The sequence below is a fragment of the Belonocnema kinseyi genome, chromosome 3, assembly GCF_010883055.1.
Source record: "Belonocnema kinseyi isolate 2016_QV_RU_SX_M_011 chromosome 3, B_treatae_v1, whole genome shotgun sequence".
NCBI classification, from domain to species: Eukaryota; Metazoa; Arthropoda; class Insecta; order Hymenoptera; family Cynipidae; genus Belonocnema; species Belonocnema kinseyi.
Genome location: NC_046659.1, coordinates 154,019,833 through 154,034,122, shown reverse-complemented (window position 1 = coordinate 154,034,122; position 14,290 = coordinate 154,019,833). Strand labels below are relative to the sequence as shown.

The 14,290-nt window shown below is 28.5% G+C and overlaps 1 protein-coding gene across 2 annotated transcripts in view; it reads left to right on the top strand.

Annotated features, from left to right (window-relative positions):
• Positions 1-14,290, top strand: part of LOC117169702 — a 34,958-nt gene that overhangs the window by 14,424 nt on the left and 6,244 nt on the right. For both annotated transcript variants that reach the window (XR_004466704.1, XM_033356197.1), the window contains exons 2-3: positions 13,478-13,745; positions 13,840-13,955. Coding sequence is in view for 1 of the 2 variants with exons in the window: in XM_033356197.1 (XP_033212088.1) it covers positions 13,478-13,745; positions 13,840-13,955 (384 nt within the window). In the remaining variant the exon portion in view is untranslated. The remainder of the gene's footprint in view (positions 1-13,477; positions 13,746-13,839; positions 13,956-14,290) is intronic.

Below are 14,290 nucleotides of genomic sequence, written 5' to 3'. Positions count from 1 at the left end.
TCAACTAAAATGATGAATCTCCAACACAAGAGAAGATCCATTTTTACTCAATTACTTTAACGTTTAACCGAGTAGTCGAATGCAAACAAAAAAGACTAATTTTAAACAAAATAGTTCAGTCTTCAACAAAAGGAGCTTTAACAAAAGATAATTCGCAAACTGCCAAATTACAGTTGTATAAGTATGTATGTATATATTATCGAGCACAAAGCTCTAGAACGAACAAAGAAAATAGAAAAATATCTACAAAATTGTAGAGTTTTCAACACACAAAGGCAAATTTTCAAAAAAATAGTTGAATTTTTAACCAATTCAACTAAATTGTTGAAAAATTTCAACAAAAAATTTTTTAAAAAAAGTTCCCTTATGGTTTAAAAATCAAGTCATTGGTTGAAAATTCGTCTTTTTTGCAAAACATTAATCTTATTGGTGAAAAATTAATCTTTTGAACGTAAATTTTTGTATAACTAAAAAATAGTTTTCTTAAAACTTAATCTCAAAACAACATAATTCCCTTCCTGATCGATTCTGCGACTTGAAGTGCAAAACCTGCCTGATGTTAAATGGATTCGATCTCCTTTGAAATAATTTTTATAACACTTTTATTTGTTGAAAATTAATTTGTCTAAAAATTTATGGATTTTTTTTGTTTAATTCGTCTCTTTTAGTAGAAAATTAATCTCCTTGTTTGAACATTCATCTTGCTGATTTAGGATTCAACCATTTTTCTGACAATTCTTTTTTTTTTTTTATTAATTTATTAAAGTGAAAATTTAACTTTCCCTTTTTGGTTGAAGCTTCATCTGTTTCGGTTTAAAACGAACCTTTTTGATAGAAAATTCAACTATTTTCTTCAAATTTCTATTTTTTTTTTAAATTAATTTCTATAATGGTAAAATCTACTTATTTTACTTTTGGTTAAAAAATGATATTTTTGAGACAAAAATCATATATTTGTTTAAAACTTTCTAGATTTTGTAGAAAATTCGTAATTTTTTGTATAAAAGTAATATTCTTGGTTAAAAATGAATATTATTCATTAAGGGTTCAGTATTTAAAAAAAATTCCTTTTCGGGTTGTCAAGAACCAATTTCTTTAAAAGAAATTTCGATTCTACTATTTTTGGTTGAAAACTCATATTTTAAATGGAAAATGGACCTTTTTTATTTAATAATTACAATTTGTTAATTTTTCTGTTTGGTAGAAAATTAATCCATTTGATTTAAAATCGATCTTTTTTCGTTAAAGATTAAACTATTTAGAAACAAATTCTCGTTAATTCAACTAGAATAGAGTGTTTAATGTGCCCTTACTATAAATTCTGGTTAATAGTATCAGACGTTTCTGGTTGATAATTTTCTGGTTAATGTTACCAGATGTTCTGGTAATGTTAAATAGAAACATTTACTAGAGAGTTTTCTGGTAGCTTAAGAAAACAACGTTCTGGTAAACATAACCAGATGTTCTGGTAAATTCCACCAGATATTCCAGATGATGTCGATTTTCGATTATTGAATTTCGATACTCTTCTACCTTTATGGAGTCTTTCTAACCCCCTCTGAAATTAAAAGGACTACATCCCTATCGAAAGAAATCTCTGAGTATATTCTAAAGATTCTTTAGGATCAGAGAAGTTTAGAGAAATTCTCTGCACGCACTCGGGTAGATATATTCAAAGGTCCAGGCAGTTCTTTTAAATATTTTAAAGGCTTTAAAATGTCCTTTCCGAAATTGAAATAGAAATACTTTCATAAATAAAAAGCAGAGAGGCTGAAATTGAAATAAGAATTCGATCATAAATAACAAGCAAAGGGGCTATATCAATAGAGTAGCGAACACGCAAGGGTCCTTTGTTAAGCTTTCGGATTAAAATTTAGAAGTAGATTTTTTTAAATTTCATAGTTAACTGTCTAAAACAGAATAATTCGGAATCTACGGATTTCGATGATTTCAGATATCTAACTATATTATCATATAAGTTATAATTATAAATAAGTATAATGAGAAAATTCATCAATTAAAAAAAAGTGTTAATAATTTGAAGAGAAATTTAAAAAGGGAGAGCGGATTAGTCACGACCAACTACTGTAAATAACTCTGCCCGCCCGGTACGTGACGAATACAAAAGGAACAATATATTACCGTCGCACCACTCTTAAAAGGACCACTAAAAGGAACTTGAAAAGGGCCCAAATCTCTCAGACTATCTCCGAGACTAAATTGTTTCAAATCGACTCTGCTTATAGTCTCAAATGGGCCAGGCTATTTCGCTAGAGAATACTCAGAGATTTCTATCGGTAGGAATGTTATATTTTCCCAAAGAAAATAATCCAAAAAAAGTTTCCGACAACAAAGTGCAGCAACTATGTTCCACTTCGCTATAATATCACATCCAGCAAAATCAGATCAGACAACAGACAGATTTCTGGAAATCGATAAAAGATAGCTAGAAATTTTTTAACCTGACGCGTCTAATAACTTTAACTAGAACTTTTTTTTGAGTGCATAAAACATTGGAAGCCTATATATTTTATGCAGAGACATCCCTAAGACGTCTTTTATAACACGTATTTTGGTCATCCTAGCGATGCTCTTAAAACGTCTAATGTCAGTACAAAAGATGTACCGAGGACGTCCATGTGTTTAAGACGTCTTTAGGTCATCTTTAGGACATTGGATGTCTTAGAAACGTTGATTAGCCTAACATAGGACGTCCTAGGAACGTCCCGAGGGCGTTCTTGGGATTTTCATTGTTTTGTGCCCAAAGGGATTGGTGTATTTTTAGTTATAAGTTAATGTTTTAGTTATTATTTGCAGTCAATATAAACATTAGCATGAAGTATTATTCCTGTGAAGCATGGAATTTGTTATAAAATTTAATTGCTGATATAAATTGCGGTAACAACTTATTGAGATTTTGTGGTTAATATTCCATTTTGATACCAAAAATTATAAAGAATTCCATGCTTCAAAGGAATATTACTTAATGTTAACGTTTACATTAATAACAAATAATAACTTAAACATTAACTTGTAATTAAAAATATACTAACCATACCGATAGAAATATCAGAGTATATGCTAAAGATTTGCAAGGCTTTGAGAAGCTTTGAGAAATTCTCCGCAGGCACTCAGGTAGATATATTTAATGGTCCGGATAGCTCGTTTAAATTCTTTGAAGGCTTTAAAATGTCCTTTCCGAAATTGAAATAAAAATACGATCATAAATAACAAGCAGAGAGGCTTAAATTGAAATAAGAATTCGATCATAAATAACCAGCAGAGGCCCTGTATTGCGGCGGTACGTGTGGCAAGGTGGTGGTAAAGCATAAGCGATTATTCGTATTATCGACCTTGAATTTTGATTCGATAATTATACTCAACAGTGATAAAAAAATACTTGCGCATTTGCTTGAATTGTGCGGCGCTCATTGGCTCTAGATCGCGTATTTCCTTAATATGAAATCTCTAAGCGATATTGTCGATTTCGATTGTCACACTACTCGATTTTCATTGCTATATACGTGAGACACGAGTTGTGAATGGGTTAGACAGAGTTGGTAAATATTGAAAAAATTGCCACGATTGCTCGTTCTTTGAAAGCTACACTCGTGCGAAAGGGACACTCGTGAGTCCCCGTGAGTTAGACAGTAATGGAACGTTCACGCGTTTTCCTGAAGTTAAATGATCCCAACGGAGCTGGCTTGATCTGCGCTTGCTTGGATTTGAGTGATGATTATTGACTACGGTGCGCGTCTGTACTTGATTTTTAAATACGTACGCGAACTAGAGCCAATGAGCGCCGCACAGTTCAAGCATGCGCAAGTATTTTTGAATCACTGTTGGGAATAATAATCGAATCAAATTTCGAGGTGGGTAATACTAATCAACGCTTCTCATTTCCCACCACCTTTCCACCCGTACCACTGCAATCGCAATACAGGGCATCTGCTTGTTATTTATGATCGAATTCTTATTTCAATTTAAGGTTCTCTGCTTGTTATTTATGATCGTATTTTACTTCAAGTTCGAAAAAAAACATTTTATAGCCTTCAAAGCATTTGAACGAGCTATCTGGACCATTAAATATATCTACTTGAGTGCCTGCGGAGAATTTCTCAGAAGCCTTGAGAATCTTTAGCATATACTCTGAGATTTCTATCGGTAGGATTAGTATATTTTTAATTATAAGTTAATTTTTAATCTATTATTTGTTATTAATATAAACATTAACATTAAGTAATATTTCTATGAACCCGTGCAGAAATTGCCAAATGTTTGCCTTATTTCTGATTTGGGCCAGATCGGGCACACAATTTTGTGGTTGTTAAATTTGGCCCCCTCTAGATCCCGGCTTAACAACCAAGCATGCGAGTAGATGGCGCTCCATTCAATTAGGGGACTAAAGTGGGTTGACTCCAAATCACCAAGTTTCAATGTAAAGTGTCAAGCGTCAAAAATATTTCAATTATTATTTGTAAAAGTGACAAAATAAGTGGGAAAAAATGCCAAATGTGAGCACAAGACGAGTGCGTAGGTATAGTATACGTCAAAATATTCCTGAATTACGTGTTGAAGACTATGATAAGTAAATTTATCAAGAATGTTAAGATGAAACCTAACCTCGAAATGAGGTTATTTATTTATAAGAAAACTAGCAAAAGTAATATTTCATTTGTTAAATGTGAAAACGAATTAGATCAACAATGATGTCATAAACATTTATTTTCACGTATTTTTAGATGATTTGATACAATCGGAATGTAAATACAACCTTATTATTTATATTTGCTTTTGTAAAAATAACTTAAAGAGCCAGTGCGATATTATAATCCACTGATTTCAAAATAACTTTCCACAATTAAGTTCAATATAGAAATTGAAAGCAACTTCAATTTAGAAATTAAAACCAAAAATATATCGCAAAATATTTAAATGGTTTATCATACACGAATGCTGACTGTTCTATTGCGTCGTTTGACTTTTTTCGTTTGCTCGAAAAAAAGTGTCTGGCATACTCCAATTTTTTCATATCGCGATCCGTTAGATAACCTGATATTTATATTTTCAAATTTCAGTTAAGGGGGTGATATATTCGATTTTAATATTATTTTATTTGAAAATCCCTTTTAATTAAGAATAAGAAAAATAAATTAATATGGGCCCGATCGGGGCCAGACAAGGTTATCTCTGGGCGCAGAGCTTGGGCCCCGATCGGGCATCACGTTTCATTTCGAGTCTGGCCCCATATAGATAGCCTGATTTGGGCCAATCTCTGCCCGATCTGGCCCTGATCAGATCCACTTTCTGCACGGGAAGCTTGGAATTTGTTATTAAAGTCCATTGCTGGTGGAAAATGCAATAACAACTTTTGAAATTTTGAGGTTAGGAATTAATTTTAGAATACAAAATCGAACTGCTGGTCGCAGAATTAGATAATTCTGGCCACTTTAATGTCAATCTTCCGTATATATCTACAAAAATCTATCAAATATTATTTTTTGCTATGAAAGGTTACGAAAATGTACTACAAAAACTTTAAGAAACTTAAGCTTTGACTGAAATTTTTCTTACAGATTACACAAAGATTTCATTCAAATTTATAAAATGTTTGGTGAAAAAACAGAAGCTATTTTAATCAGGATTAAAATAAAAAATAGCGTTTTATGTTTTCATCTTACGTCTTTTTGATAAATTTGTTTACTGCGAGCAGTTCGCTTTTGAATTGCAAAATGTAATATTAACCTCAAAATCTCAATAAGTTGCTACCGCATTTGTTAGCAGCAATGAAATTTTATAACAAATTCTATGCATCACAGGAATAATACTTAATGTTTATATTGAATGCAAATAATAACTAAAACATTAACTTATAACTAAAAATACGCCAATGTTACACTAACTTTACTTAATATCAGAAAAGTACCATTAAACTCCTTGCACTTGACCTTCACAACAAAACAGCTGTATAAAATGTATAGGCTTCCAATGTTTTATGTGCTTTTAAATAATATATGGTTTAAGAAATGTGGGATTGAATGAATTATGTTCTGGTTTATGGATGTATCGGGTCTTCATATTTATATTTCTAACAAAAAACACAAATTTTCAACAAAATACGGGAATCTTCAAACAACTACAAAAAATCAAGTTTCAATAAAAAATATCAAATTTTAAAGAAAAATAGAATAATTCAGTTTTTAGTATATAAAACTTAATATTCAATAAAAAATGGAATTTTCTACAGGTTATTTAAAATTTTAACCAAAACAGGCGAATTCGATAGCAAATAGTAAAAGTTTTAACAAAAAAGATGAAATTTCAATCACAAAGATCAATTTTCTATTTAAAAAAATCTTTTTCAACCAATAATACCTTTCAGCGATTAACATTTTTTTATAGTAAATTATGCAAGACGTTTTTTCTGATAAAAGACAAAAAAATGAAATTTGGACATCTATGTTAAGAATAATAAAAAACAGATTAATGCTTTAACCATAAAATAATTTTTAACAAAAAAGATGAAGTTTCAATTTAAAATATCAAATTTTAAACAAAAATAGAATAATTGAGTTTTTACTTTATAAAAGTTAATATTCAATCCAAAAAATGAAATTTTCTACAGGTTATTAAAAATTTTAATTAAAACAGGTGAACTTGACACCAAATAGTAAAAGTTTTGACAAAAAAGATGAATTTTTAATCACAACGATTAGTTTTTAATTTAAAAAAAAATTTTATAAATAAATAATAGAATAATTAACTAAATTAATTTTCAATGCAAGAACAATATTATAAAAAGAATTTAAAATAAAATATAATTTACGTAAAATCAGGCAGGTTCTACACATTATTTAGCAGAATCTCTCAGCGATTCAAATTGTTTTATAGTAAATTATGCAAGACATTTTTTTCCAATCTAAGACAAAATAATCGAATTTGGTCATCTATGCTAAGAATAATAAAAAACAGATTAATTTATTACCCATAACATTATTTCTCCACAAAAAAATTATTTTTCAATCAAATAGTGGAGTTTCCAACTATAAAAGATAAATTTTTAATTTAAAATAATTTTATATAAAAAAGACGATGTTTGAAACAAATAATTGAATTATTTTCCCAAAAATATCCATTTTTAATTCCAAATTTCAGTGTTCCACCAAAAGCGGGATAGTTACATTTTCAGTTAAAGAATTTAATTTTTACAAAAAAAAACGGAATGTGCAACTCAATAGTTTTGTTCTCAATCACAAAGATGAATCTTCAAAGGAGAAGAGTTTTATATTTCTAACAAAAAACACAAAATTTTCAACAAAATACATAAATTTTCAAGCAAATAATTACACTTTTAACTAAAAAAGATCAAGATTCAATCAAAAATATAAAATTTTAAACAAAAATAGAATAATGAAGTTTTTAGTTTATAAAAGTTAATATTCAATCAACAAAATGAAATTTTCTACAGATTATTTCAAATTTTAACTAAAACAGATGAATTTGACACCAAACAGTAGACACAATGGTGGCCTATATTAGAAAATTTTATTAAATCTATGAAAAGTACACAATATCTTGTAAGTACGCAGTTTTACAATTGGAAGCAGTATTTTTTGATTAATATCTTAATTTTAAACTAATAAAAAATGAAAATCACTTATTTTTAAATTTAAATTTTGTTTAATTTTATTAAAAACTATTGATAAATCTTGCAGTAATCGTAAAACATTGTTTTATTTTACAAAGTGCAATTGATGAGAAAACAATACCAATGTAATCGACAAAGTTTTCTCATCAATTTTTCATTTAATGAAACCATTTTCAATCGAATAAGTTGTTTCCAAAGATTTTTGCAGTGACGTATATGTAATTATATTAATTTTTTTATTATTTTATTCCTTTTTTGTTATTTTTCAGATGATCAGTTTGTACGAAATTTATTATTATAAATTTTAAGCAACTTTATACAGATGTAAATTGTTTTCAACTAAATTAATTTTCAATCCAAGAACAATATTTAAAAAGTATTTAGAATAAGATAGAATTCACTTAAAATCAAGCAGTCTATACATTATTTAGCAGAATCTTTCAGCGATAAAAATTATTTCATAGTCAATTATGCAAGACGTTTTTTCCATATAAAACAATAAAAAGTCGAATTTGGACATCTATGTTAAAAATAATATAACAAAATGTCAATTTTTAATTTAAAATATCAATTTTCAACAAAAAATAGTAGAATCGAAATTTCTTTTAAAGAAATTTGTTTTTGACAAATGGAAAAAGGATTTTTTTTAATAACTCAATCCTTATTAAAAAATATTAATTTTCAACCAACAATATTACGTTTCTACAAAAAATTACGAATTTTTAACTTAAAGAAGTGCAATTTAAAAAAAGCTGAGTTCTCTACCAAAACAGATTGCATTTTAAAATATCAATAAATTTTTAACCAAAAATGGAAAGTTAAATTTTCACTGCATACATTTTTTAACATTTAGTTAGATTTTTAACTAAAAAGATTAAACTTTAATTTAAAAAATTACTTTTTAACCAAAAATGTCATAGTTTAATTTTCTGTTAAAAAAAATTAATTTTCAACTAAAAAAAAGTAGTATAAAAATTATTTCAAAGGAGATCGAATACATTTACCATTAGGCAGATTCTGCAATTCAAATCTTTGAATCGATCAGGAAGGAAATTTTGTTTTTAGATTAAATTTTAAGAAAACTATTTTTTCATCATAAAAAAATTCTATGTTCGAAAGATAAATTTTTAACCAATAAGATCAATGTTTTACAAAAAAGACGAATTTTGAACCAATTACTTGATTTTTAAACTATAAGGGAACAGTTTAAAAATTTTTTTTGTTGAAAATATTCAACAATTTACATGCATTTTTTTTATTTCTTGACTAAAGTTGTTTCTTGGTTAAAAACTTGATTTTCTTACTGAACATGAACAAAATGAAAAAACTTCAGGTGCGAATTCGCACCAGTGTACCATTTCAGGATTAAACTCAATGTAAATCTATATATATTGCATACATTAAAAAATTTGAATTGAGATTTTTTGTGATCGCCCCCCCCCTCTCTTCCAGTTCGTTTTCCGAAAAAAGAAATTCGATTTTCTTTTCCAATTGCTCAAAATAACCCTTGATATGGGCTTTTGAAATTAACATGGAGTTTACAATGGACTTCAAATTACGTAACGGATTATAGGCCTTCTTTAAGCCCCCCCCCCCCCCCCCCCCCCCCCCCCCCCCCCGTCAACAAACAGTAAACATTTTCAGCCCCCCAGCCCCTCACTCTCATTGTATACGTAATTTATTTTTCCTGACCATTGACATTTAAATACCAGCATTTTAATCTTGAAATATTTTTAGGATCCTATTGTTTTTATTATTTTACCTTATGTCATAATTTATATATTTTAAATTTTTTTGTTGAAAATATTCAACAATTTAGATGCATTTTTTTATGTCTTGACTAAAGTTGTTTCTTGGTTAAAAACATGATTTTCTTACTGAACATGAACACAATGAAAATGTATCCCTTTAAGTTCAAAATTCAACTGTTTTTTAAAACTTGCCTTTTTGGGTGGAAAGCTCAACAATTTTGTGGATATTTTTCTTTTTTCCTTGTTCGTTATAGAGCTTTGCGTAGTCGTGAATTACCTTTTGTTAAAGCTCCTTTAGTGAGGACTTAATTATTTTGTTTAAAATTTGTATTTTTTGTTTGCATTCGACTACTTGGTTAAATGTTAAACTAAATGAGTAAAAATGAATCTTTTTTGGGTTGATGATCCATCGTTTTAGTTAAAAATTCTTTCTTTGGTTGAGAATTAATCTTTTTGTTGAATATTTCTCTAATTTTTTAAAGGTTGAACGACCTTTTACAAATTAATTTTTTTTTTGTAGAAGATTTATTATTTTAGTTTAAAATGTATCTCTGGTTAAAAATTGAAAAATTTTCTTGAAATGAATTTTTTTTATTCAATTCAGCTGTTGTTGTTTTAGAATAATCATATTTTTTAGTTTTTGGTTGAAAATTTATCTACTTATTCAAAAGTTTAACCATTTTGTTAAAATGTTATATTTTTGGTTGAAAAAGTAACTATTTGATTGCAAATTCGTTAATTTTTTTAAACTGAAAATTAAAGTTTTTCATTTTCGGTGTAAACGGTTTTGTTAAAAATTTGGCTTTTTAATGAAAGATTTGCATTTGACACCGAATAGTTTAACTTTTAACCAAATACTTAAATTGTCAACCTACAAATATAAATTTTAAATTGAATGGCCAAATTTTCAAACAAAAAATATTAATCTTTAACCAAAAAGAGTTGCATTAAAAAAAAAGAAATCTCAATGAAAACGTAGTGGTGGATATCTTAAAACAGAAAGAAAAGATTTTCAACAAAATATTTAAATTTTTAACCAGAGTTGAATTTTCGAACCAGCATGTAAATTTTCAACAAAGTAGTTGACTTTTAACCTGCAAATATGAATTTTAGATAGAAAATGTAATATTTGATATTTCAACGAATGCAGATGCTGCCAAGAGATGCTTTGTAAAATAAGGAAACGAATTTTCAATCATAAAGATTAATTTTCTATAAGAAATTTGAATATAACCAAAAGTAGCTGAGTTACTTTTGTACACAGACAATTAATTTATTTTCGAAAAAAAAGGATTAAAAAAAAATAGTACATTTTTTAACCAAAGAGATGAATTTTTAACTAAAATTATGAATTTTTCAATTAGAAAGACGAATTTTAAAGAAATAAAGAATTGCCAGTTAGGAAATAAAAAAAATTTGTCCCACTTCTTAAACTTTTAAGTCAAAAGACTATTTTTCTGTAAAACAGTTAAAACACCTTGACCCTCCATCTACCACCATCAGCCAATTTTTTTACAACACCTTCACCCCACATGATAATTCTTCAAATAGTTATTTTTCGAAAGTGTTATTTTGAATAAAATATTTCCTTAATTTCAATGTAATTTGAAATATAATAATTGTTATTTTAATTTTAAACACAATATTTATGTTTTTCATAAACTTTAATGTGGTAAGTCTAGGGGAAAGTGGGAGACTTAACTAAGCCCGATGATCGAAAATTGGCAGATATTTGCCTTAAAAAGTAGTGTAATGATTTGGTATAAATCGGAATAATGAAACAGTTACTACTAAAAATTTTATAACATTGAACGCATGAACTAATGTTTGGGAGACTTAACCAAGATTTTTAGGGAAGAGTTTACCAAGTGGCAACAAGCTTATTACATGTGTTTTTTAAAATATAAGGTCATTGTTGATAATTACAATGCGCATTCAAAAATTTTACTAAATTGATTTATCAAAATTGTGGTGTAAAAATGCAAAGTTCATTATTTCAAGAATATGATTATCATCAACGTGAGCTACAAAATCGTAGTAAATGCTATTCATCAATATTAGATGTAAATTAATGTTTAATAAAAAAAAGCTCATTTGGAATAAAATAGTTCATTTTCTACCTAAAAATATAGAATTCGTTGAAATCCTATTATAAAAGATTAATTACAGTTTCAGATACAGAACTCATCCCTTGATGGCTTGTATTATTTTATACTAATATTTTGTAACATTAATTAAATATGTACAACATAGAAAAGATAGGCTTTTCATTTATTCTTTTTCATAAAAAGATAAATAGGCGTGCCCCGTGGCGCGCGCAAGACTGCTAGTGTATTTAAAAATCAAGTACAGACGCGCACCGTAGCCAATGGACGTCACTCAACATTAACTTCAAGAAAACACGTGTAACGTTCCATTGCTGTCTAACCCACTGACACCTCGTGTCTCACGCATATAACAATGAAAATCGAGTATTGTGACAATCGAAATCCACAATATCGTTTAGCGATTTTATATTAAGGACACATCAGCACATATACATCAGTATATAACTCGCGGGGATTCCCATCAAATAATTAATCAAAAATGTCTAGGTTATTCAAAAATAAAACGAAAAAGTAGAAAATCAAATGAATAAATTTTTTTAAACGCTTTTATTCAATGCTTACCGCATTTAAAATGGACTAAGAAGTAAAAAAATAATTTTTTATCAGATATGAACTCATGAAAAAAATTTTTCCAAATGAATAAAATTTATTCAATCTAAAAATAATAACAACAGACAGTAATATAAAAGCGTATGACTCAACAATCATTCACTGCTAAATGTGCACCACGCTTTTATATCACTGTCAGTTGTTATTGTTTTTACATTGAATACATTTGATTCATTCAAAAAATTTGTTTCATGAGTTCATGTCTGATAAAAAATTATTGTTTACTTTTTGGTACGTTTAAAATGCGGTAAGCATTAAATAAAAGCGATTTTTTCATGTTTAAAACTTTTAATAAACATGCGCACAATTTTCAAGTTATTAGCGATTACTTTTTTTTACATCCTTAACTTTACCGTAAACAATAGAATTATCTTAGGTAGCAGTTTCGTTTCATGCGCTTGGTTGCTTATAACTATTGTTATCAACAAATAAGCTCATTTAAGAAAATCGATTAAATTTTTTTTTTATTACTGTATGGTACAAAATAAAACTTTTTGCTCGTAATATTTTCTCGTGCGATAAGCCATTATTTATTCACGGTCTTATCAACAATGTATTTTTTATAAATAGCGTTCCCTTAAAAACCATAATTTTAAAGTTATTAACGATTACTCTTTTTGATATCATTATTATTACCATAAATAATATAATTATCTCTGGTAGCTTTTTCGTTACCTGCACCTTATTTTTTATGGATATTGTCATTAACAAACAGGCTCAATTAAGAAAATCGATATACAACCTCATCGTACGTTAAAATATTGCGAGAGTGAAAAGTTTTACTTTGTGCCATAGATTAATAAAAAATATTAAGAAAAAATCGATTTTCCTAATCCAGCGTTTTTGTTCATAACAATAGTTATAAATAATAGGGCGCAGGTATAGAGTGCTACTCAAGGTAATTATATTGTTTACGTTACAATTAAGGATATAAAGGTAATAGCTAATAACTCGAAAATTTTGGCTACTAGGGGAGCGCATATTTATAAAAAATACATTTTTATATGGCCGTGAATAAATAATGGCTTGTCGTACAAAAAAATATCACGAGAGTGAAAAGTTTAGTAATGTGTCAAGGTTTAATAAGAAAAATTATGTCAATTCTGGTTATTTAGGGTCATTATTTATATCAATTGTTATTAACAATTTATAAAAAAAATTATATTATTAATGGTACATAAAGGTTTCGAAACCATTTGAAGCAATAACGGAAGAGGGGGTCTCTTAACCGATCACGTGACGTTTTTAATTATAAATTTATTTTCAAAAAGATTCTAAGCCACATTCCTAGAAGAAGAAGCGGCAAACGTCGGAACAGATTTTCCACATAATTATAATCATAACTAAATTACCATTTATAGGCTGCTGAAAAGCAAAAAACAAAGGAGGAAAGAAGCAGAAGATCGGATACAAGAAAGAGTGTGGCGGAAAATCTGCAGAAGCAATTAGATGTAGACAAATCGATGATCCAAGTGAGCATTGCTGATTGGTTAAAGCAGTCTTCGCTCGTTGCTTCCCTTAAAGCAGAATTAAGAAGATACAAGGAGGAAAGTAAAAGTAAAAGCAAGATGATTGAGGACCTGCAAGCTTTAAATTCGACATTGCGCGTCACCATCGAACAAAAACTAGGCAAGTACAATTTCCACATACAAAATATATTATATTATGTTTACGTGCTTAGGAGCCGTTCACATGAAATATAATTAATTTATTTCATTTACAGACACAGTGATACTCCAAGGTAGAGTAGCAGTTAGTGATTCGGGTGTCGACACATGCGTTTCAAGCACGAAATCAGAATATGACAACATGTGCCTCAGCAACATATCAGGGGATCAGGTATATATTATTAATTGTCAAACGGTACATTCCAACCGAGCATATATGACACATAATTAACATATATATTTAATATATATGGGGATAATCCGCTGCAGCCGTGTTTGCGTAAATGCTAACAAAATGAAAAAACTTCAGGTGCGAATTCGCACCAGTGTACCATTTCAGGGATAAACTCAATGTAAATCTATATATATTGCATACATTAAAAAATTTGAATTTAGATTTTTTGTGATCGCCCCCTCCCCCCACCCAGTTCGTTTTCCGAAAAAATAAATTCGATTTTCTTTTCCAATTGCTCAAAATAACCCTTGATATGGGCTTTTGAAATTAAC